At 45.2% G+C, this 24,421-nt stretch overlaps 2 protein-coding genes and 2 pseudogenes across 2 annotated transcripts; 1 reads left to right on the top strand and 3 right to left on the bottom strand.

Moving 5' to 3' along the window:
* Window positions 1–4,475: 4,475 nt before the first annotated feature.
* Window positions 4,476–5,049, bottom strand: LOC136465039 (putative disease resistance protein RGA4; annotated as a pseudogene).
* Window positions 5,050–7,114: 2,065 nt separating this feature from the next.
* LOC136462551 (receptor like protein 22-like) lies at window positions 7,115–14,058 on the top strand (annotated as a pseudogene).
* A 735-nt stretch (window positions 14,059–14,793) lies between these two features.
* On the bottom strand, window positions 14,794–19,370 carry LOC136466514 (3-isopropylmalate dehydratase large subunit, chloroplastic-like). The gene is made up of 14 exons (XM_066464947.1): window positions 19,218–19,370; window positions 19,007–19,132; window positions 18,566–18,889; window positions 18,358–18,426; window positions 18,150–18,266; window positions 17,652–17,726; window positions 17,486–17,563; window positions 17,309–17,404; window positions 17,085–17,134; window positions 16,358–16,412; window positions 16,140–16,271; window positions 15,990–16,037; window positions 15,740–15,898; window positions 14,794–15,119 (listed from the first exon to the last, which is right to left on the bottom strand). Exons 1-14 carry the CDS (start codon window positions 19,269–19,271, stop codon window positions 14,979–14,981), a joined length of 1,524 nt encoding a protein of 507 aa, XP_066321044.1. The 5' UTR covers window positions 19,272–19,370; the 3' UTR covers window positions 14,794–14,978.
* Window positions 19,371–23,304: 3,934 nt separating this feature from the next.
* LOC136462548 (putative disease resistance protein RGA4) lies at window positions 23,305–24,171 on the bottom strand. Its single transcript, XM_066461646.1, has one exon. It carries the CDS (start codon window positions 24,024–24,026, stop codon window positions 23,508–23,510), a length of 519 nt encoding a protein of 172 aa, XP_066317743.1. The 5' UTR covers window positions 24,027–24,171; the 3' UTR covers window positions 23,305–23,507.
* Between the last annotated feature and the right edge of the window lie 250 nt (window positions 24,172–24,421).

Genomic DNA, 24,421 nt, shown 5'->3' with positions numbered 1-24,421 from the left:
CCAAGGGGAGCAAGGGAGAAGCTGACGCAGGCAAAGAAGGCAAAACCTAGGGCTGTATCCTGGGAAGCCCCGGCTACCTCCCTAGAAGTACCCACCACCGTGGCCATGGTCACCTCCAGAGCAACAGGATCAGCAGCGGTAGGGGACTCAGCTTCCCCCATAGCTACCTCACCGACCGAACATTCCAAGCCCCGAGACTCAGCGCACAGAGGCGGGTCAGAGGACTGAGAAGAAGTCGGCAGAGGGTTAAGAGAAGGCGAGGGTCTACAAAATCATAAGAAAAATCGACGATAAGAATATGAGTTAGGGAAAAACAGAGAGAGAAACAAAGAAGCACAACACGAAATCACTTACTCAGCTATCTTCTTCTTCATAAAACCAAAAGAAGACTTTAAGGTGGGACTATGGCAGCAAAGACGTCACCGCCACTCTACGGCAGGAGTGGCGTAGCCGGTACCAAAACCCCAGAAGAACTCAGCACCGGAGCCCCAGAGGAACTCGGTACCGGAATCCCAGAGGAAATCGGTGCCGGTGCCCAGAAGAACTTGTACCCGACGACCGCTTACTACAAAGAGATCAAGACCAAAGTCAGAACAAAAAGAAGGTTTCAACTACAGGAAAGCAAGAAAACAACTCACCGACGAGTAACAAGGGCAGCATCATCGTCCTCTTCCTCCTCACTCTCGACCAAGGTTGCCAAAGCACCAGCTGAAAAAGGACAAAAGTACTCGGTTCAAGACAAAAACAAAAAAAACAAAGGGACAGAGCGTATTAATATGCTCACCTAAGAGCATGCTAGCTACAACTAGAGTACCTGTACGAGTACTTGACTGGCGAGACTTCTTGGCAGAAGACAAACCAGAAGAACTTTCAGCTCGACCCCTCTTTCCGACACTGCGAGGGCCTCGAGGAACTAGACGAGGAACATACTCTTCATATACGTTAGAAAATGCGGAAGAAACACCAAGAAGCATAATAGCAGTTTGAAACTTACTGGTCAAGGACGCCCCAGCAAGACTACCCCCAAGCATCCACATTTGCAGGGAGATCATCAAGGGGAATTGGATCAGCGAAATTACGCCCCAATTCCTATAAAACAACGAGACAAGGAAGATTAAGCAAAAGTGGATACAACGAAAGGAAATCAAAAGTACCCGAATAAAGAAAAGAACAACTCACAGCAGGGGGCAGGTTCTTTGCGCTATACTCAAGGACAGCAAGTGGAACAACACTTACTCCTTTCAGCATCTTCTGGAGACGCTCGAGCACTTCCTCGTCGGTCAACTCAAGGGCAGGGACCATACGAGAAGGGTCCTCCGCCCTAGAGTACTCGAAACCGTAATGTTCGCGCTCCTTCAAAGGTTGAACTCGGCGGCGAAGAAAACTTGAAATAATACCAAAGCCGATCAAACCTTGCTGCTTCAGAGTGCAAATCTTCTCGAGAAAGGGCTTGATCGTCTAGAGCTCAGCAGTTGTCACTGGGCTCTTTTCCCATCGGTCATTAACCAAAGGACCAGACCTAGAGTGAACATAAAGAGGAGGAATCAAGTTGGCAGCATAAAACCAGTCAGCACGCCAATCTCTTATAGAATCAACCAGGTCATAGTCAAAGAATTTACTTCTAAAACCCTAGCGAAACTGAATCTTGCAGCCACCAAGAATGCTGGTGTCATCGCGGCGAGGTTGAGGCTTCAGACGAAAGAAGTAACGAAAGAGGGAAAGAGCAGGAGGAATTCCAAGGAAGGTTTCACAGAGATGAACAAAGACAGAAAGATGGAGAACAGCATTGGGAGCAAGATGATTCAGGCTAATCCCAAAATAGTCGAGAAACCGATGAAGAAAAGCAAAAGCCGGGAGGCAAAGTCCAGCACGGACAAAGGAAACGAAGAGAATGATCTCACCAGGACATGGAGCAGGGACCCGATGCTCGCCCGGAGCCCTCCATTCAGCAATGTCCTTGCTCTGGATCAGGCCATCGCCAACAAGCTCGTGAAGCTGGTCTTCAGTCATTGTCGGAGCTGGCCAAACCTTCTGGGCAGTCCTCATGGCCATGAACTCTTGGTTCTCGATCACAAAAAGTGATGATTCCTCGTCCACAAAGGCTACCTGGGACTTGCTCGTGGCTTTCTTCCTACCCATGTACTAACGGAGGCAAAAAGGCACTAGGGAAAGAGAAGGCTCGAAAGGCGGCGCTCAGATGGCGGTGGCAATGGCGACGATGGAGTTGCGAAGGCTAGGGTTTTCAAGGCAAAGGCAGGGTACCAAAGAAAAGGAGGAGAAAGGCCTTTAAATAGATTTTACACCAGTAAAAACATGGCCCACAAGGCCCATTTTAACACGGCATGAGGACGCAACGGTCCATTTACCGACACAGCGAAAATGACGGACGGCTCAAATCCACACAATGGTACAGTTCAACGGGCAGATTTCAGACTTATCCATCCAGCACCACGGCAGAATTATCATATCACCACAAAAAGAACTCATCAACAATAAAGCAAAGAAGGGTTATCTCACAAGGAGCGCAACAACCCGGTCCTTACAGAAAGAACTCGGAAATCTCATCAACAACCGGAACACCAGGAAAATAAAGAATTGCAACTCAGAAGACAAGATTCTTTCCATTATAACTAGTTTCAAAAATAGAAGATTACACATCTTACAAGACCCAACGAACTTGGTACCACGAAAAGCAAAGTAGCAAAGAGGAACCCGGACATGGCTAGGCTCTGGAATGACTACGTGTTCCAAATTACTACTCGGCAGGACAAACTGCCCTCGGCTACACTATTTTCTTCAAAGGACGGGTGCAACGCATCCAAGGTAGAAATCAACAGCATGGCGGGACAACATGGAGCAGAGAAGGCCGGCAGGCATCTGTCTACCCAAGTCTGATGTGATGCTAGATATGATGCTGATCTGCATTGGACAGTCTCAGGGCAGGCGACGAGGATCAACCCAGAACTGCCAGATGAAGGATCGCATCCCACATCACAAGACTCCCTCCAACTACCGCCATGTACTTCCAAGTACGATGCTACTATGGGATTAGCCTACCTCTAATCCCTATCACAAGACTCCCTCCAGCTATAGCAAGACACACAAGAACTGCAAAATACGCCCAGGGGCTGCTCTACTTCACAAACTACCATATTCATGACTACAGAGACTTCAGAACAAGCAACAAAACACTCAATGAATCAAAATAGCACTCCAGGAGGGTATTTATAGACCGAAGGAGCGGTGCACATGGACTAGGAGCACCAACGAAATAAGTCTAATAAAGGACACAGTGAAAAGACATAATTCAATGAAAGAGAACTCAGGCGTGAAGGAACAGTACCTAAGGACAAGCATATTCGAAAGGATATACCAACACTGTACAACTCATGAACAAATAGCATTCACACTCAACCACCACCATACAACTACATCTGACAATAGCAGACTACCAGAGAATATGCCAAGACCCTATATCCGAGTTCTTCCTGAACAAAACAACTCGGATATATGCTCGGGGGCTGCAATAGGAGAGGTATACAGTTCTTTCGAACAACTCAAATTCAAGACCCTCCAACTTTTTGTTCCAAATAGCAAGAGGCTCGGGGGCTACACTCAGTGATTGCACTTTTTCCTTCAAAAAAGCGCACATCACTTAGAATACTTCTTCAGGACAGACGACTTCAAGGCCACACGATAAAAAGAACCCGGACATAGCTATATCCGAGCTCTTTTCGACAAAAAGAACCCGAGCATAGCTAAATCCGAGCTCTTTTCGACAAAGAACCCAGGTATATGCTCGGGAGCCCTTCAACAAAGAATCAGGACGATTTCAAGAAAAGACCCTCAAGCTCCTTGTGCCAAACAGCAAGAGGCTCGGGGGCTACATCCAAATGGAAGTACTTTTTTCTTCAAAAAGGTACACACCACGCGAAGATCTCATGAAGCGCTACACGGTTTCGCTCAAGAAAGCACTCGGACAACGCTTGTTCCTGCTTGACAAGACTTGAAGGAACAAGACGAGGCTTCTAGAACTCAACCATGAAATGCTCGGGGGCTTGTCGGTGCGGGACCCATGGGATACCCCGCAATGAAGGGAGGAGAACTAGTCTAAGTAGGATTCTTCCCATGTAATCTTAGTAGTAGTATTATTCTGTAATCCTACTAGGAACTCTCATTGTAAATCGACTAGGACTCTGGCCTCCTGACTATATAAAGGAGGGCAGGGCTCCTTGGATCGGGAGTTCAGAGAACAATTGTACAACACAACACTTTACAATCAATCCAACGCAAAGGCTAACACCGACTGGACGTAGGGCTATTACTCGATCGAAGATCGAGGGTCCGAACCAGGATAAATCGACTGTCTCTTGCGTTAACCGTCGAGTTCTGCATACGCTGAAGCCCGAACAAACTGCCCCGAGGACCCCCGTGGTAGGCTATCGGTGGTCAAACATCGACACCGCCCCATTTGCCTAAGTGAAATTACCGGAGTCAATAAGGATGGAATCAGTCTCACGCCACTGCTTGGGTGCTGGTGCTTGGTTTTGATAGTTGAATCCAAATGTATTCATTTTAGTCACAAGGACCTCAATGGTCTGTACAATCCTGCGAAGCTTGTTGCCCATTTTATTACTGAATGCAATGCGGTTATGAGTAGGAAAGAGCTTCACTCCCTCAAAACCAAGCCTGTGGATGTGCCCCTTCTCCTTGTCTTCACGATGGAGCACCTCGTAGTTGAACTCATCAAAGGCTTCATTCGCCTTGTACGCCACCGTCTTGACCTCCTTGAGCCATGCCTTCACTCCTTCTCGGCGCCTCGCCTTCTCCTCGGCATCGGTGATGACGTCGAGGATGGCAGGCAACTTGCGCATGAGGATCTTGTGCTACTCCTCCATGCCCTCCATCACCTTGTACTGCTCCAGGAGGTAGCTGGACGCCTTCTCCTTCACTAGGGACAGCAGTGGCCCGACCACCATGCTGACCGCCACCTCCGCCATTGCACCTAGAGCACACAGCACACGAGTGCCGGAGTCGAGGAGGCAAGGTGAGGACGGAGAGAGGCTGAAGAGGAGATAATATGGTGGGAAAGGAGGACACTAAAGGTAGAAGAAACTTCAATGGTGCCTTTGTCAACAGCATTCCAGAGCCGTCGGACTCTGAGCGTGACCTTCATTGTCACCGCCCACTCGCCATAGTTGGTGCAAGTCAGCGTCGGCCAACTGGTGCCACTGACCTCCTGCACCGTGCGCACAACGACCTCCTGTCGTGGCTGGGCAGCCACAGCAGCGCCGCTGCTGTCGCCCATCTCCAAACCGTCCGTCATCACCAACGGTTAGTCCGACGACGACGCTTGTACGGCTCTGATACCACTAGTTGGCCCCTTGCATCTCCGGCACGGGTGAGCCGACCACTCATTAGCATTGCTGACCACACACTATAGCTAGAGGTAGAAGAAGGGAGGAAGAATAGAGCACACACACAGCACAAGCACTAGCATTGGCCGTAGCTCTGTAGATGAGATGGCAAAACTTACTGAGTTGCAGTGGGAAACTATGTATACAACTCTACTCATCTAATCCTAGTACACAGACATATCAGGCTGTCATGCTGCTACAGTGACTAGATGTGACAGCAGGGCTAACTTTGGCGTCTGCCCCTGCTGTGGCTACAGTGCGGGGGGAGCCTTTCGGCGCCTGCCCCTGCAGCGGCTATAGTGCAGCAGCAGGGAGCTCTTTTCGACGCCTGCCTCCTACCATGTGTTGACATAGGGGAGCAGCAGATTACATAACAGCTATCAGCAGAATGCCTTTCCAAGTAAACCTCATCCAAGTCCTCCAACAGCTCCTTCCACAACTCAAACTCTCTCAGGGAGAGGGCTTTTCTAAATTCTGTCTGCCACTCCCCTTCTTCCCAACAGTCACCTACTGTACAGTCAGTGTCTATGACCATCCTGTACAGCTCCTCATAATATATCTGTCTGTAAGCCCATTCGAGCACGAAGCCACGTACTTAGCTCACCTCAGTTTGTTCTTGTTTTTGCTGTAGCAGTATGTCTGTCTGAATGTCTTTGAGTTTTAGCTCTGTAGTACGTCGTCAGCCAGTAGTAGCGCATTTGGTTCCTCTTTGTTTGCAGCTTGTTTTTAGTACACAAAAGTTTTTTTGTTTTTATTTTCAGCTTGTGGTTAGCTTCTACAGTGTGCTTGTCTTTTGTTTCAGACCTTGCTTATTTTGCTTCTACCGTGTGGTTTTAAGAAACTAGGGTTAATCTGTCACTAGTTGGCTTATGTGACCTTGATGATTAGAAGAGAGGTGCTCTGGTCTAGTTTGGCATGTGTGCCGCAACACGGTTACACGAACAGGCTCGAGTAGCCAGGTAATGGCATGAGTGGTGTGGCATCGATGTAGGTTTTGTAGCTCCAAACTCAAAACAAGAAAGGTAAGAGTATGCGGCGACGAAGAGTTGTGAACGGACGGAGGGAGAGAGTGAGAGGGAATAAAAAAAAGTTTTCTCTTAAATAAAGACTTAAACATAGAAAGTATAGATATACGTGTATATGTATACATATAGATATAGATTTGCAGCTCCTGAGCTAAGTATGTCAAGTTAGGGAATAGTCGGTCAAAATTAGGTCTGGCACCATTATTAGGTGTAAGCCCGTCTCAAACGCCATAAGCTTTTTGAAAAAAACATCAGAGGCGTTGAGACAACTACGGAGTATTATTGTGAATTTAGAAGCGGGAAAAGGCAACAGATATGATAGTTCCTTTGTGTATGAAAAGAGAAAACAAGACTTTGCCTCGGTGCCTGAAACTAAACCTTGACGATTGAAGTGATTCCTTTTAAAAATTGTAATACTCACAGCCAAAAACATAACAATTGAAAATCACATTCAAATTCGGATATAGTGATTCTATTTTCTATAAGTGTACCTAAATATTGAGCGAACAGCCGCCGATTAGGACCTTATGAAGAAAAGGAAAGGGGCCGTGCATGGAGTGATGATTAATGTTTCCACTGAGTGAAATTAAACAAAGAGAAAGTAATACACTAGTGGAGTGCTTTCAGCTCACGATCCACCACGCACATGAATGTGCAGCATGCCATTGTGGGTGTAATGCGCGTGCGATGACCGACGATGACTTGGAAACTTGAACAAGACTATCAACTTCAATTACAAATGCAAATATGCCATCCTTGTGTTACCAGCCAGACAGTAGCCTAGCATGCAAAAATGGCTTCCAGTTGCATTGGTTGGACGCCATTGCTGCTCTGTCTCGTACAGCTCCTCCACTTCCACACACATGCCGCCTCCGCCTCCGGTGTCCATCCTCACGGGCATGCCAACCTCACTCGCCACCACTCTGCTCCTTGGCTATGCCGTCCAGATCAGGCAAACACTCTGCTTACACTCAAGCAGTCTTTCAGCTTCCACCCAAACGGAAGGTTCCCATATGACTTGGAGTCCACCACCACTCTTCCGTCGTGGAAACCTGGCACGGACTGCTGTCTCTGGGAGGGCGTCGGCTGCAGCAACTCCTCCTCAGGCCATCATGTTGTCACAGCTTTCGACCTCAGTGGGTTTCGATTGAACAGTGATGGAATTCACCCCGTGCTGTTTAATCTCACCTCCCTCAGGATGCTCGACCTGAGCATGAACAATTTTAGGGGATACGACATCCCATCAGTTGGTTTGGAGAGGCTCGTTTTGCTCAGGCACCTCAACCTCTCCAGTTCAGGAATTAGCGGTCAGGTACCTATTGGCATTAGCAAACTCACAAACCTTATCTCCTTGGATATTTCGGATCGTTCTAATGATATTGAAGACGTAGAAGACGACTATGATATCGATGCCATCTCCGTTGCACCTAATCATGGCCTCTCGGTACCCTATTTCCACAACATAGTGGCGAATCTGAGCAATTTGACAGAGCTTTACCTTGATCTTGTGAGTATAATTCGTCTGCAGAAGGTTGCTTCAAAGCTCTAGCTAAATCTGTGCCACATCTGCGGGTTCTTAGCTTGGGGTACTGTGACCTCCAAGGTGATATCAGCTCTCTCTCAAGGTTGAAGTCTCTAGCCGTGATCAACCTCAGCGGCAATTCTGATATCACCCCCGGTCCATTTCCTGAGTTTCTCATGAATTTTCCCAATTTAAGAGTGCTCCAACTATCTGGTATTAATCTTCAAGGGTGGTTTCCTCGAGGAATGTTTCGATCAGAAAATCTAAGGGTGCTCGACTTGTCCGGGAATTCAAATCTCTCTGGCCACCTGCCAAGCTTTTCTAATGCCGCTTCTTTAGAAACACTATGGATAGACTGGACCAACTTTACCTATGTTAAATCAAGCTATTGTAGTGGTTTCAAGGCATTAACAGAATTGTCTATTGATGGAAAAATTATTTCCACGGATTACCTCTATTCATTTGGTATGCTTGCATCCTTGCGCAGATTGTTCGTGACACACCTAGATTCACCAAGACAATTGGAGTCACTCTTTTCTTGGTTTGGAGGCATCAAGAACCTGAGAAGCTTGGAGTTCTACTCCTGCGACTTCTCCATGACAATACCTTCATCCATTGGAAATCTCAAAAACTTAACAAGTTTAGTCATTTTTGAGAGCAACCTCACAACACAAACATTATCATCAATTACCAATATTATAAACCTAAAATTTCTCAAAATCGAGTGCGATGATAGCTTCTTTGCTATTCCATCTGCTATTGGGAATATGACTAACTTGGAAAGATTGCACATCCTGAATTTTTGGAGTTCTCGGCCAATAGGCCCAATACCACATGAAGTTGGCGCACTGAAGAAGCTGGAATCACTTGTACTACATTATATGGGTCTTTCTGGCAGAATACCAAGTACAATTGCTAATTTGACTCAGTTGACTGAGCTGCGGCTTGAAAGAAATCATCTCAGCGGTACGGTTAGCTCACTCGCTCATTTACACCTAGTTTTTGTAAATAAAAGCTCATTCCGTACTATTTGGAACTCCTAAATTGCTCTTTTTGTTTGTGTTTCCTATACTGATTCTTCTGATCTTGTAATGAACTACAGTAATAGAGCCAGTGCATTGATGTAGAAATTTGGTTGTTTAAAACCTTATGAAATTTATATTGAATAGTTTGAGTGTGAAAGGATAAACTAGGACTAAATTTCAATGTGCATCATTCATTGTTTTGCGTACGTAGAATGTAATTCCTTATGCAAGCATAGTATCTCCTTGGAGGGGCAATGCATTATGTGCTACGGTGATTGCAAAGTGGAAGGGATTCAAGGGGTTATGGTATAGCTATTGCATAATTTTTGGGGGGTTGGTCCAAAATGATTCCTTCTGTGATGCAAATAACCATGCAGTTAATTTATTAGGCCAGTTCCATTTTTCAACCTGGAAACCGAATTAGGACAAACTGCCCCCCGCATCGCTCCTCCTTGGGGCGGAAAACTCAATCCCCAGCGCTGGTGCCCACATCACCTCCCTCCCCTGCCTCGCTGCCGCCCGCGAGGATGGCAGTGGCAGTTTTTTTTGAGGTCCAAGCAAGCTCCAGTGACAGTGGTGGCGGCTCTTTTGGCTCCGGCGGGTGGATCCACTTTTCCCCCGGCCGGATCTGCGAGGGGCGGCCATATCCGGTAGGGTTGGAGCTTGATTCCGGCAATATCGGCCTGGGCAGCAGCGGTGGAGCTCGAGCCACAGAACCCGCATGGGTGGCGACGCAGAGGCGCCTGGCTCATTGGCACGGAGGCCGCGCGGGCGGCGTGCCCGTGCCTTGCTTGCGAGCTCTAGACGCGGCAGCGCAGCAGCAAGCGGGTTGCGCGCGAGTTGGCCAGCAATACATGGTGAGCGCGGTGGTCGATGACTCGGCCAACCGATGAGGCTTGGCATGGTGACGTGGATCTGGATGGTGCGGCGTTGGAGGCCAGATCTGCGTGTTGGTGGCCGGATCTTATAAGAAGCCGGAGAAGCATGGTGATGCTGCAACCTTCAGGGGTGGCAATGTCGGTCGGTGGTGCTGCTTACTCCTGCAGGTGGTGCTGTTTATCCGAGCAGCTGCGCGTCAATTTCTTGGTCTCCATTAAGTTCTTCGTGCCCCTGCTCTGTCTTGCACTCAGACTTCCGTTGAGGGTGCTCCCAGCTGATGGTGCGCAGCCTCGCTGCTGGCGTGACTGTGCCTCAGCTGCGTTCTACGGGGGTTGGTAGGTTGAGGACAGGTTGAAAGCCGCTTCCTCCTTGGAGGCATCCACCCTGCCCAACCCTGCTGAGTTTCAATAGGTGAAAACCTAACCTATTTGTGGGCTGGCGATGGCAGTGTCGTTAGCGTCGTAACCTTCCTGGAGCCATCGTCTTGTACATCTTGCATGGTGCTTAGTTCCTCGGCTGGTGGTGGCACCTAATTACATCTTGTTGAGAAGTTGGAGCTACTGTGTTAAGGTGTCAACGAGCTCAACAACAATGACTCATAGTTGTGATTAGTCATGGACAGTGGATAGAACAAGGATCTTAGTGGTAGACTTCGTATTTGACCGTGCGTGGTAGCTGTTTGGTGCTTTGACGAGATTTTTGTCTCGTGATTGATCTAAGCTTTCGAGATAAGGCTGGGGTCCTTTGTTGGACGATTTCCAGGCCCGGTTTCTTTTATAAATAGGATTAATTCTCCTCTTTTTACTAATATATACGTCGAATGGTTCCAGATCCTTAAAAACCCGAATCAGAAACATCGGTCAGTATCATTTTGAAAATCAAATAAAAAATATACCGAATATATTCCCAATACCTCATAGGAGCTAATATTTTAAATAAATCTTAGCCTTTGGTCTATAAAATACATAAAACATTTAAATGATTAATAATTAATTGAAATATTAAAAGAAGAAAAAAGGAAAATTAAAGGCGGGAAATCTCAACCCATAGTTCAGTGTTGGTATCCTTCATTATCCTCATGTTTTTTTCGATGGGAAAAATTCCACATTCTCCAAGAGTACCTAATATTTTCTTCCTAAAAACATGGAATTTTACAACTCCTAAAGAAGTATTAAAAAGAATAAAGAAGACCATCTCCAAGAGTTTCTAATAATCCACTCCTAAAATATAGAAGACAATTTTACATCAGGAATCCTATACTATTTCTAAATTATCATAACCATTTTTTTATATATTCTTTCTCTCTTATACATTTGCATATGGAACCCTTTCCTACTATTTATTCTTTCCACGACCTTCCACCTTTAGATTGGCCAACAAACACGTTGGGTGAGAGAAGATACTCGTGACTCGGAAACGCGTAACTTTAAGCGGAACAGGGTGACTTTTCCCAAGTTCTAAAAGATTAGGAGGACGGATTAGGAGTTGTTGGAGACAGGTTTTTTCTCATCTTGCTAAAAACCAAGGATTAGGAATGGATTTAGGCAACTCTTAGAGATGCTCTAAAACCAGATAAACCACCTCTCTGAACTTTTAAAATCGTTCGTTTTACCTCCCCGACCCGTTATAAGCGGTTTTCAAACACGGTTTTGTCTTTTTCTCTTTTATTTATTTTGACTGAATCTTTGAAAAAAATCATAGTAAATTATAGAAAATTTATAAATGAAAAAATTCTAATTTTATTGGACTCCACATGAGTAGATCTACACAGTGAACATATAATATGATATGCTTTAGTACAATTTTTTTTGTTATAGCTTTGGATCTATGTTTTTCTATAATTAATTCATAGCTGCAGTTTCTATAATCCAATTATGGTGAAATTTTTATGTTGGGCTAATTATTGTATGCTTGAACTGTAGTAAAAATTTCATACTCATTAAATCATGTATAACTTAGTTATAGATTTATTTAGGTGTATACTTGTAAAAAGTATTTAGAAATCCACAGTGTAACTAAATTTATTTTCTTTGTGCAGGAGAAATCCCAACATCTCTTTTCACTCTTCCAGCTCTAGGCTACTTAGATCTTTCAGAAAACCAACTTTCTGGTCCCATAAATGAATTCGATGCTGCATCTTCATGCTTGAAGAGTGTATACTTGGAAATGAATAATCTGACAGGGCAAATCCCCCAGTCATTGTTGGTACTCCCAAATTTGAAGGATCTCAATATTGAGGGCAACAACTTAATGGGCTCAGTGGATCTTTGGTCACTATGGGGGGAGAACCTCACTTCTTTATTTCTATCATACAATAAGCTGACTGTAATAGAAGGGGAAGGTATTAATAATTCTTTATCCACCTATCCCTATCAGCTTGTGGAGCTAGATCTTGCTAGTTGCAATATGATAAAAATACCAAAGTTAATAATGCATGCCAAGCACATGACTCATTTAGACCTTTCAAGTAATAAAATCAGCGGGGATATACCAAGTTGGATATGGGAGAGAGAGAGAGATGGAATTATGGCCCCATGTGGATAAGTCTTGCAGACAACATGTTCACTGGTATGGAACTCAATTCATATGTTATCCCATTCAGTAACACCTTGTATTATAGTTTCAATCTTAGCTCCAACAGGCTTCAGGGGTTGATTCCTATGCCATACTCAACAGCTCAAATATTGGATTATTCAAATAATAGTTTCTCTTCCCTTCTTCCAAACTTCACGTTATACCTTAGCTTCACTCAGTATCTTATGTTGTCACACAATAATATAAGTGGTTATTTGCCACGTTCAATTTGCCATCCAGTTTTGGAAGTCCTTGACTTATCATATAACAACTTTAGTGGACTATTACCACGATGCTTGATGGAAAATAGTCTGAGAATAATAAATTTGAGGGAGAATCAATTCAAAGGGATGCTTCCTTCCAATATTTCAATTGGATGTCCTATCCAGACAATAAATTTGAATGGCAATAAGATTGAAGGTCAGCTTCCAAGGACACTCTCTAAATGCACTGACTTAGAGGTTCTTGACCTCGGAAGGAATCAAATTACAGACACTTTTCCATCCTGGCTAGGGGGCCTTTTGAATCTTCGTGTCCTTATCTTGAGATCCAACAAGTTCCATGGTTCAATAGGTCATCTTGAAGATGAAAAATACAGAGGACGACACTTCTCAAGCTTGCAAATCATTGATCTGGCCTCAAACAATTTCTCTGGAAAATTGCATCCACAATGGTTTGAAAATTTGAAATCAATGAGGCAGGATAACAATAGTGGAGATATCATATATCATCCAAACATAGGAGTACTTTACCAAGACTCTATCACAATATCATACAAAGGGTTGACCATGACCTTTGAAAGGATCTTAACTACCTTAACATCAATAGACCTATCAGATAATGCACTAGAAGGTAGTGTTCCTATGTCGATTGGAAATCTAGTTTCACTACATGTACTTAACATGTCTCACAATGCCTTCACGGGAGAAATTCCACCCCAACTTGGCAGCATAATTGCTTTGGAATCCCTGGACTTGTCTTCAAACATGTTATCAGGTGAGATTCCACAAGAGCTAACTGATCTCACCTTCCTTAGCATCTTGAATTTGAGCAATAACCAATTGGATGGAAGGATACCACAATCACGTCAATTCGAGACGTTCCAGGAGAGCTCATTTGATGGCAATGCAGGACTCTGTGGACCCCCTTTATCCAAAAAATGTGGCCCTTCGGATATTCCAAGTGAAACACATCTGAAAAGCTCTTCTCATGGTGTCGATGTTGTTTTGTTTCTCTTTGTTGGTGTGGGCTTTGGAGTGGGATTTGCAGCAGCTATTCTATTGAAACTGGATTATTGGATCAGCAGGTGGTTCCATATTTTCAGGATTCTATGTTGACTTGAAGGTGCCTGATTGCTATAAAGGAGGTGCAATATGTCATGCACAAACAACTTGGTGGTACTGCATATTCTACGGTACCTAATTATACAGTATGGTTTAGGCTATCCTTAGCACATCAAGATAAGTGTTAGTTGTTTTGTGTATGTAATCTTGTGGAACCTAGGTTTGTTTGGCACCTTGGCTTACTAGTACTTGCTGGTCTTGTTACTATATGTTATCAGTGATCATTGCTCATCAAAGTGGTGTCATGTAGATGACAAGTACACATTTTGTCAATGTCCAAGAAATTGCTACTTTGCCAGTGACTTTTGCTCTAAATCAAACCTATTATAAACTAAATGCATGTGTTTCCTTTCCCATGTTCCTTTACATTGATGGCAGATTGCGCCTGCATACCACTCACCAAATACGGTAAGAAGAGGTATATATAATTAGGATTGATGAGGAAGTATCCCGGGTGTGTCATTAGGCTTGTGGTGACACCCAGAAGAGAGTACGCTGTATCATCTGTGAATGTCAGTCAAGATTATGCTACTAGCTAGTACTTTCCAAAAAAAAAAGTATGCTACTAGTAGAATTGCAATGGCTTGCAAAATAGAAGTGGGTTCCGTGGGAAGCATGACATACTGCAAAACCCCAGCAGGATTCCCCAGGGGATCCTGCTCCTGGATGAAGGCGCATGTTTTCCTTTCTTCTCATGAGTAACATGATGTATGGAGTGTATATATTAGCCTTCCAACTAGGCTATAGATTCTGTCATTTATATGGGTTGATTATTAATACTCACAATATGACATTCGCACCTAGTACAGAGCATTGACATGCAGAATATGAAAGATCAGTTGAGCTTCTTTCTCATATTCATTGTAAGAAAAGCATCCAGTGTGAACTACAAGATCTCTCAACAGGCCTTTTGTAAGAAGTATGGAGTCTAGGAACTACCTTTTGTATGAACCACAAGAATTTATTTTCCTTGAAACAGTCAAGTATATTCTTGGTAGTACACTGTAATAATGAAAAACCGTACATGCGAACCTCCCGACATGCAGTTTATTCCTCAACGAAAGACTTGCCTAAACTAAGGTTCAACACGAAAAACAGCAGTACATTATATATATAAAAAAAAAAAAACAGCAGTACAGCCTACAGGCACTGTGTAACTGTGTTACATCATGAACTCTGTTGTTTCAAGATGGTTACATGAGGAAGTCCCTGGGGTCCGTGACATACCCCGTCAGGGCCGAGGCGGCGGCGGTGTAGGGGGACGCCAGGTAGATCTGCCCTTCCTTGTGCCCCATCCTGCCTGGGAAGTTCCTGTTCGTAGTGGACACGCAGACCTGCATCCAGGTTACCAGATCCATATGTTAAATTCATCTCATCAAAGCCGCACACGTCAACATACTAGAATTTCAGAGTACTTGTTTTCCTTCACAGACTGAAGGACTTCAATCAATGACAAAAAGTTCTACAATACTTGTAGTTTCAACTGGCATTGATAGCATCTATACACGTAGAGAGAAAAAAAAGAAAGGAAAAAGAATATGCATCCCCCAACAGGAGGGGGGAGGGGTCTAGTAGTAATAAGAAGGTGCTAGTGCTAAATTTGCACAGGGTGCATTATTGTTTAGTGATTCCAGCCATAACTATTCAGTAACAACATTAGAACAGCAACCTAGCACATAACTGAGATGGAGGTACAGTTATGTACCCAAGTAAGCATAATTTGCGCATCAGTTAGCCAGTCAAAGTGTGAAATTTGTATGTGCACAAGATATATTTTATCATTTGATAGTTCTTTGCTTTTTAAGGTAACAGGCAGAGCTTTATCATTCAATAGTTAAGATAACATAGCAGCATACTAATTTGTGCACTAGAACCATAGTTCCCCACCCTAGGTATATACTAAGTACCATGCCTATTATATAGAAATGCTTCTAGATTTGCATGTGATACTTACCATAGGTTCATTCATCCGTGCATATGTATCACGAGGGCCACCCAAACAAGCACCACAGCTAGGACTTGCTGGTGTATCACAACCAGCCTCCTCAAATATCTGGGAGCAAGTTTTGCCACCAGATCCTGGTACAGGGAGGCTATATACGTCCATCCACACCTGCAGAGATTTATCACAATATTTCCAAATTATGAACAAGTCTACACTCTAAATGGTGATCACATTGGAATATTTTTATTCTAAATGTCACCTTTTGTGTAGCAGGGACAAGAAATGTGGGAACTTTAACCTTCTTTCCCTGGATTAAAAAGAAAAAGTTTCCAGTAAGTCAAGTAGCCATGGGATAGGAGGTCTGAAAGACAACAAGTACGTACACCATGATAGGATTCAAGCTTCTTACCGAGGCTAAGAACACCTTTGCAGCAGCAAGGAAGTCCTCAGTCTTACCACCAGTGCAAGAACCAATATAGACTCGGTCGATCTTGACATCCTTGCATTCTCTTGCTAGAGCACGGTTGTCGGGCGAATGTGGCTGCAGATTCAAGACAGTTATTATTGCTTCGTTTTTATAGGAAAATCAACAAAAGATGAAGATTGCAAAATACTACATCAACAAACCTTGGCAACTACTGGCTCCAGTTTTGATACATCGAAACGGTAGTCACTAAAAAATCTGGGAACAAAGGCAATCAAATAAAATAAGCAATAAATCATGCGCATGCCGTATCAGATGATCACACAGAGGCAAATTTGGAAGCAAAGAAATGACTTCATCTTTGATAGAGGACGTCCCTCCTTTAGTTCTTGGAAGAGGCTATTCATGGAGGAAGCTAAACTGCAAGCTTTGAGATTCAGTGATGCTAAACGACCGGCTCTCTCTTTGTATAGACTCCCTAGCTTAGTTTCTTCTTCTTCCGTCATCCTTAGACCTGTTGCTCTTTCTGTTTTGGTGTCTGTTGTATAGTTGTACAGGCTTGTTCCTTTTTCCCCTTTTTTATTTAATAAAAAAAAAAATCTTACAGTGGGGGCTTCCCCTGCTGTATTCTCGCTCAAAAAAAAGATGATCACACAGAGACTACAGAGCCAAATGTCTGGAAGGAAAGAACTAGACAACAAATTATACTTCTTGTATGTGCATAACATAAATCAACTTTTAAAGACAAGAGATAAGAGAATATTGGAAAACTAGTGGTGTATCTTTTATCCATTTACTTTCGAAGTTCGATGTTGTCTAACAAGGACTCGTGATCTGTAAGGCAAATAACTATAAAACTGAAAACATGCACATAGATGCATACATAACATGAGCTAAAGGTCAAGAAAAGCAGGGACAGCCTATAGTCACCTGGCCTGAGCATCACTGTAGACAGGTTCATAATCAATTGATGTCTTACCCTGCAGTATACCAGCATAACAACAATGATGTCAGAACTATTCTACAAACTAAACAGTAGAAGCTCATTTTTGCAAATTGTTCTGAGCCCTCTCTAAAAGTTATTGGAATGTTATGAAAGAAAAGCATATTGGTCCAGCTTTATTATGAGCATTTCAAGGGGACTAGTTTTGTACCTCAAGGTATTTAAATGTAGTTTCATCTGCAGGCACAACACCGTTCTTTCCACCAGCTTCAATAACCATGTTGCATAGTGTCATACGCTCTTCCATCTAGCAAGTGTGTGAAAAGGACTAAGTTCAATGTTACGAAGTGTGGCAATTAATTAAGATAATCTTGAGCAGGAAACGCACAGTTAGACTTTCTACAGTTGATCCAACAAACTCCATTGATTTGTAGGTTGCACCAGATACTGAAATCTCACCAATAATCTGTAAGTAGCAATTAACAAAAATAAGAAGTCCTGATTACAGGTAGATCCTAAGAAAGGAACAAATTTAGCACAGCTTGTAAGCTTACTTGCAAAATCAGATCCTTCGCAAGTAAATAAGGCGGCATTTCTCCGTCTAATACAAACCTGATAGTAGGGGGCACCTGAAATGAACATTAAAACAGATCAAAACACTGTATTCTTTTTCTGGAGTTGACTGAAGCCGTGAAGCGTATCCAGTATCCACAATATATGACAATGCGATAAGATAAATATAACTGATGTATAAGTAGTGCTAACTGAAATATTGGATACAATACGCAATATTTCTATTATTGTTATCCTTTGATGAAATGCGAGTCAGTGTAACAACAATAATATTTTATTGATTCTCATCTATCTTGAACTTTGATTTGTAATATAAAAAAAAATTGTCACTCTCCTGACCGATAGAAGAAATAGAGGTACAGTTCAGTTTGCGTATACCCTGTCTTTTTTTCTTTATTTTCTTTTCTTTTATGATTTTGGTTCTGTAAGACTGATTTCAAAATTTTACCTTCGGAGAGTAACAAGAACCATGGGCATACCTTGAGAAGAGCTTTTCCAGTGCCCAACACAAAACCTGCATCGGTGTTTCCAATTCCGGTTGCAAATTGACCGAAGGCTCCAGCATTGCATGTATGAGAATCAGTACCCAGGAGAACCTAGACAGCAATTGGAGCAGGTTAGCGCTCCCCAACATGCTGATGTTGTACAATCACAGGTGACCTGTATACATGAAAAACAGCAAGGTACCTCGCCTGGTCGGCAGTGGCCTTCCTGAGCAAGTGCGACGTGGCAGACGCCTTTGTAGTCTGGATTAGCCTGCAAACAACTCTGAAATGTAAACTGTTCCGGAAGGGCGAAAAACTAGAAGGAACCTAAACTTTAGTACTATGAGGCAGAGAAGCTAAGATATGTATGAATTGAAATGAACCGAGAAGCAAAGGAGTGGGAGGCATACCTTGAAATTGCTGAGGTCCTTGATGTCATAGAAGTACTTGATGTTCTGCTCCACACAGAAGTCCCTGATGATATCGACATTGCGGTTGGCGCGCTCGTCGCTGGTGAAGATGTAGTGGTCCGGGATGATGACGACCTTCTCGCGGTCCCAGACCTTGGCGTCCTCCCCGAACTCCTTCTTGAAGATGCCGATGGTGCCGGGCCCGCAGACGTCGTGCGTCATGAGCACGTCGACGTCCACCCACACGTTCTCCCCGGGCTCCAGCGCCGCGCGCTCCGACGCCCGCGCCAGGATCTTCTCCGTCATCGTCATCGCGCTCTTCACCTGGAGAGGGGCAGGCGGGCGGGGCGGCCGCGCGAGTTCGTGTGTGTGTGAATCGAACGCGGCGCGCAGAGCAACAGCGACAGCAGTTCGGGATTCAGGGAGGAGAGGGGGGCGTACCGAGCCGGTGGACGACGGGGCGCGGGGGGCGCGCGCGGGCGAGGCGACGGCGCGCACGCGGCACGGCTTGGTCCGGCGGCTCGAGCCCGCGCAGTGCTGCGACGGCGCCGGCGCGGCCAGCTCCTTCTGGGACGGGAAAGGGAAGGGGGCCGGTCAGTAACGGGGCGCGAGCGGGCGAGGAGGGAGAGAGGGAAGGGGGGAGAGGACGGACCTTGTGAGCGAAGGCCGCGGAGGCCTTGGCGGCGGTGGAGATGGAGGAAGCCATGGCGTGGCGGCGCGCGGTCGGCCGGGTCAAGTGAGAGAGAGGGAGGGATTGGGGCGGGGTGGTGCGGCGTGTGGGCCCGTGAGGGTCACCGGGTGAGGTGGGAAGTGGGCGAGCACGAGGCGGTGGTAGCTGCGACTGCGAGTGGGACCAATATATAACGGTGGGGAAAGGGCTGAGGTGGATGGGTCTGCAAAATGAGCACGGCTTTGATGTCGGTATATGACCCCATTGAGCTATGAGCTGTTTAGGCTAGCTTTGACATGACATGGAAAAAAATGGCATTTACTGAGTGTTTCCTCCCTCGAAAAGCACATTTGAGTATAAATAAAAAAGGTCTTCAAAATCGTTGAGCTTCACTGTTTATATTCCAATATTTACCAATTGTTACAAAACAGCATAATCCGGTCATGGACTTTGTACTAGAAACATGTGTATGATTTTACTAATTGTCGAGCATAAACTTACATAGTATTCTCTCCTATTCAAATTATTTAAAAAATTGAATTTTAATATATATATATATATATATATAAGTGTATAACAAAAGCTATACATCTAGAAAAACCAAAACAACATATAATTTGAAATGAAGGGAGTAGTATAATCTGTCTATATAAAAATGCATCTCGACAAACATATAGAGTAGGTGAGAATATTATAGCGATACCAGGAGTGCTTGGCTGCACTTCTTGTCGCTGCTACAATTGTTAGCCACAAGAAGTGGAGCCTAACAAAGCTATTTATTCATGTAGTTATGGAGGACTAAATATTTACAGCCGATGATCAGTTATGGTTTTTACCCTCTCCATCCAAAATTATAGGTTGTTGTCCTAAATCAAATTTCTTTAATTTTGAAAGTTTATAGAAAAGATATAGAAACATATTTAACATCAAATTACTCTTATTGATTGTTTTCTCATTTCATTACATATATATGTTCTAGTACTGCATTTATTCGAACTTACAGGTGTCAATATATATTCTTTAAAGACGTGGCTAAAGTTGGAGAAGGTTGGTTTAGTACAAAGCCAAAGTGACCTATAATTTACGACTTATTATATATAGAGTAATAATTTTGTCAACCGGTTCCAAATTTCATCAGAACTACCTTAACAAAAAAAAAGAACAAATATACTCAGCTATTGCTAACAGCCATGTTTCTCTTTAGGACACCGGAGCCCAAGGTGAAGCCATTTGGACTGCGCGGTGGCCTGCGCTGCGTGGCTGCGCCTGCACGCTCTCATGCACGGATCCGCGGAGGGCGTCCGGCAGCTCGGCAGCCAGCGCGGGTGATGTGCAGCTGCCGCGCCTGGTCGAGGTACATATGGCCAGGACGCCCTCCCCGGCCGCGGCGTGAAAGGCATGCTCGGGCGTGAGCCCCACGGCGATGCCCGTGGCAACGTGCTGGTAGGAGTAGAGCACGCACGGCCTCGGCGCACGTAGGCGGCGCGGAAGGAGGCGGCGGAGGACCGCCTCGCCGTCACCGTTGGCGCGCGACGGACAGCGCCGGATGGCCAGGTCACAGGTGAATGATGTAGGCCTGGTCTAGTTCCTCTAAACTCCAGAAAAGTGCACTATGCAAAAAGAAGATTCTCCGTCATATCAAACTTACGGTACATGCATGGAGTACTAAATGTAGACGAAATCAAAAACTAATTGCACAGTTTGCTTTAACTTTGCGAGACGAATCTTTTGAGTCTAATTAGTCAATGTTTGGACAATAATTCACAAATACAAACGAAATGCTACAGTAGGGAATCTTCACTATGCAAAGTTTGCCCAACTAAACACCGCCTAGGTGAACTGCGCACGCGCCTCGGCCGACGCCGCGGTGACAGCAGCGAGGCCGCCCGAATTTTTTATTTTTTAGTTTTTTTTGAAAAAATTTCACTCTAGAGGTAAGATTTTAAAATCTGGACTATTAACTCGACGCCATCGTTGTTGACGCTGAGTTTACAGGCAGCTCGGCGCCGTGGTTACTGACGCCGAGGTGGTGTTTTAACCCCACCCCAGCCCGTTTCTCTTCTTTCTCCTCCCTCGCCTCGCCGTCGCATCCGTCATCTGCGCACCGCGACCTCGCAGCCTCCGCCTGCTCTTCCTCTCCCCCGTCTGCGACCTCCGCTGCCTGTGCCCTCCGCCGAACGCTGCGCGGCCCGCAGGGCGTGGCGGCGCTCCAGCCCACCTCCGGCCAGCTGCGACGACACCACGCCGGAGCGCCCCCCCCCTCCCCTCCCGCCTACGCCCTCCCCCGGCCGCGCGGCGCGGCATGCAGGGCGCCGCGGCGCCACGCTGCACCAACGCGGCCGGGGCACGCCGCGGCCCCACAACAGCGCCGGCCCGCCTCCGGCCATCTCCCTCGCGGAGCTTCGTCCTCGCGTACTCCTGCAGCAGCGACGGCCGCGCCCACCGCCCGCAGGCGCAGGGAGGCACCAAACGTCCTCCGCCGTCGCCCAGGGAGATGCGAGCAGCAGGTAGGCTCTCCTTTTTCTCTCTTTTTATTTCCTCAAATTTCCCATATGATATATTGATATGAACATGAAAATTCATTTGCAGGGCCACTACCTCTCGCTGATAGTGTCTACCACCTCCTCCTGCATCATGTGACAGGCACGAGGAAAATCACGTTTCATTTTGGTTCTGCAAGCTCATTTACATCTCTGAGCGTTCAGAAAAACGAATCTTTGTGTATGTCATTCAAACACATAGATGTTAGTTGTCCATTAGCCAATAAATTACTTTCTCCTTTCAGCTAGCTGTCATATCCATTAGTTTTGTTCATTGCTGCAGTGCCATTTCATCTTCTCCGGATAATCTAACGCAATGTTTCTTCACCGAAAAAACATGTTTTGTTCAGTTGCTGAACTGAATTTGACAATGTATTTTCTCTGCACAGAAAAAATTGTGATGATCCTTCTCATACACTACATAACTTCTTATTTGCGACAAAGTCATGCTGGGCTATGATCACAAGAGTAACCTGTTGCCCCTCATCTTGGTTTTGATGCTTACTACAGAATGATTTCTTTTTTCCCAGGTGTCCACTTCGTAGATTTCAGTGCTCACCCCTCCCCTTATGCGTGTTGTTCCAATTATTCTTTGTTTAGGGATGAAAACGGATCGGATACGGACGGATATCACCGATATTACATTTGTTTTCATATTTCTGTCCGGATTCGGATTCGAATACGGATAGTGTCAACTATGTCGGATAGGATACGATTGGATATCGACATCATAAATATGCGATTTGAGTATTCGGATACGGATACGGTATCAGATGTTGGATATCCGGACTCGGATACGGACAGATCTCAACCCCTCTAAACGGATTCGGTTTCGAATACGGTCGGAAAATATCCGTACCGTTTTCATCCCTTGTAGCTAATCACTAATGCTGCTCGCCCCTCCATGATTCAGCTACATATGCCCTGGCTCGGCTTGCAACAGGCTCGACAGGATGATCAGCTTCAGACTTAATGCACCAAGTGTCAGTGAGAGAAAGGCAGCTCCATGCTTATCTGGTACTTTCATCTGCCCATTCTACTCCAACCGTGTGCACGGCGAGCCTACTCCTCTCCGAGGTCAGATTTCTTCATCTACCTTCATTGCTTCGAATGTTTGGCATCATCATATATTTGTAAATTACCTCTGCACATATATATCCAATTCATTGGGTATTAACCACTGCCCATGTATTTGTTTTTCATAGTGTTTTCCAGGTCAAGATGCCAGGCTTACAGTGCTCATAGCTCCAACCTCTTGGCATCATCGTCAGGACATCCTTCCACCATGTGTGCTTCACACTTCTCCAATTTGACAAGGGTAGCGAATTTTTAGCAGCTTAGCGAGTTTACCTATTTTGGTTATGCTATTCATATGTAACAGCAGTATGTTTGCTCAAGTACCTTTGTACGCGGACTTTATTTGCGGCTTGGTATGCAAGAGGAAATACACACACATTTGTCCGTGCTTATATGCTATTAGGCAATAAAAGGACGACTTATTGCTTCTGCATTTCTAGCCCGTGCAACATGTTAAAATGGAGTGTTTAAATCATAATTGACTGATCTAAAACTGTTATACATTGTCTACATTGTTAGTTTCCTGCCCGCGCGAAGCGCGGGGTTACCCGCTAGTTTCTATATAATTGGTGGCAAATGACATGGCCACTGGTTGCAAGCCGCATGCTACCTAGCTCGCATCCTCCAGAGTCCAGAAGGAAGGTTTAATTAATGATCATAAATATCCCTTGGTGATTTGTTTCTCAAGCTCATTGAAGTTCCAAGCATCATTGACCGAGTATTCACCTGCAAAATAAGCCTTAGAAACCTTCACAAGCAACAAATCAATGGTCTGCACGATCCTACGAAGCTTGTTGCCCATTCTATTACGGAATGCAACACGGTTGTGAGTAGGAAAGAGCTCCACTCCCTCAAAGCCAAGCTTGCGGATGTGCCCCTTCTCCTTGGCTTCACGACAGAGCGCCTTGTAGTTGAACTCGTCAAAGGCTTCATTCGCCTCATACGCCACCGTCTTGACCTCCTTGAGCCACGCCTTCACTCCTTCTCGGCGCCTCGCCTTCTCCTCGGCATCGGTGATGACGTCGAGGATGGCAGGCAGCTTGCGCATGAGGATCTTGTGCTGCTCCTCCATGCCCTCCATCACCTTGTACTGCTCCAGGAGGTAGCTGGATGCCTTCTCCTTCACTGGGGACAGTAGTGGCCCGACCACCATGCTGACCGCCACCTCCGCCATTGCACCCAGAGCACACAGCACATGAGCGCCGGAGTCGAGGAGGCAAGGAGAGGACGGAGAGAGGCTGAAGAGGAGATAATATGGTGGGAAAGAAGGACACTGAAGGTAGATGAAACTTCAATGGTGCCTTCAACACGGGAGCATCGATTCGATTGGTCCCTCACACTGAAGGATAGTAGGTAGCTGTGCCTATCGTTCATACGTAACTTTCACTCTTTCAGTGTGTGGAAGAAATTTCGCCACCACTTGCTGATAAGCCCAGCCATTCGCTACGAAAGCACGCCAGAGTGTACTTTTCTAATCTGCAACTGAGGCACCATGATAAAATGGAGACATTATTAGTTGTTTATTATGGAGGAGAGCATGTACATTGTATTTCTTGATTTCAATTGGCT

The sequence above is a fragment of the Miscanthus floridulus genome, chromosome 7 (genome assembly GCF_019320115.1).
Source record: "Miscanthus floridulus cultivar M001 chromosome 7, ASM1932011v1, whole genome shotgun sequence".
NCBI classification, from domain to species: Eukaryota; Viridiplantae; Streptophyta; class Magnoliopsida; order Poales; family Poaceae; genus Miscanthus; species Miscanthus floridulus.
The sequence above is the reverse complement of the archived record's forward strand: the minus strand, read 5'-3'. Positions and strand labels throughout refer to the sequence as shown.

Bases quoted from the DNA above. Each gene is read 5' to 3' on its own strand.
- LOC136466514 (XM_066464947.1), bottom strand. From the start codon at position 19,271: ATGGCTTCCTCCATCTCCACCGCCGCCAAGGCCTCCGCGGCCTTCGCT. The intron at 18,890-19,006 runs GTACGCCCCCCT...GCCCCTCTCCAG, and splicing joins CCCCGTCGTCCACCGGCTCG to GTGAAGAGCGCGATGACGAT. The intron at 17,564-17,651 runs GTAAGCTTACAA...TGCTACTTACAG, and splicing joins CGAAGGATCTGATTTTGCAA to ATTATTGGTGAGATTTCAGT.
- LOC136462548 (XM_066461646.1), bottom strand. From the start codon at position 24,026: ATGGCGGAGGTGGCGGTCAGCATGGTGGTCGGGCCACTACTGTCCCCA.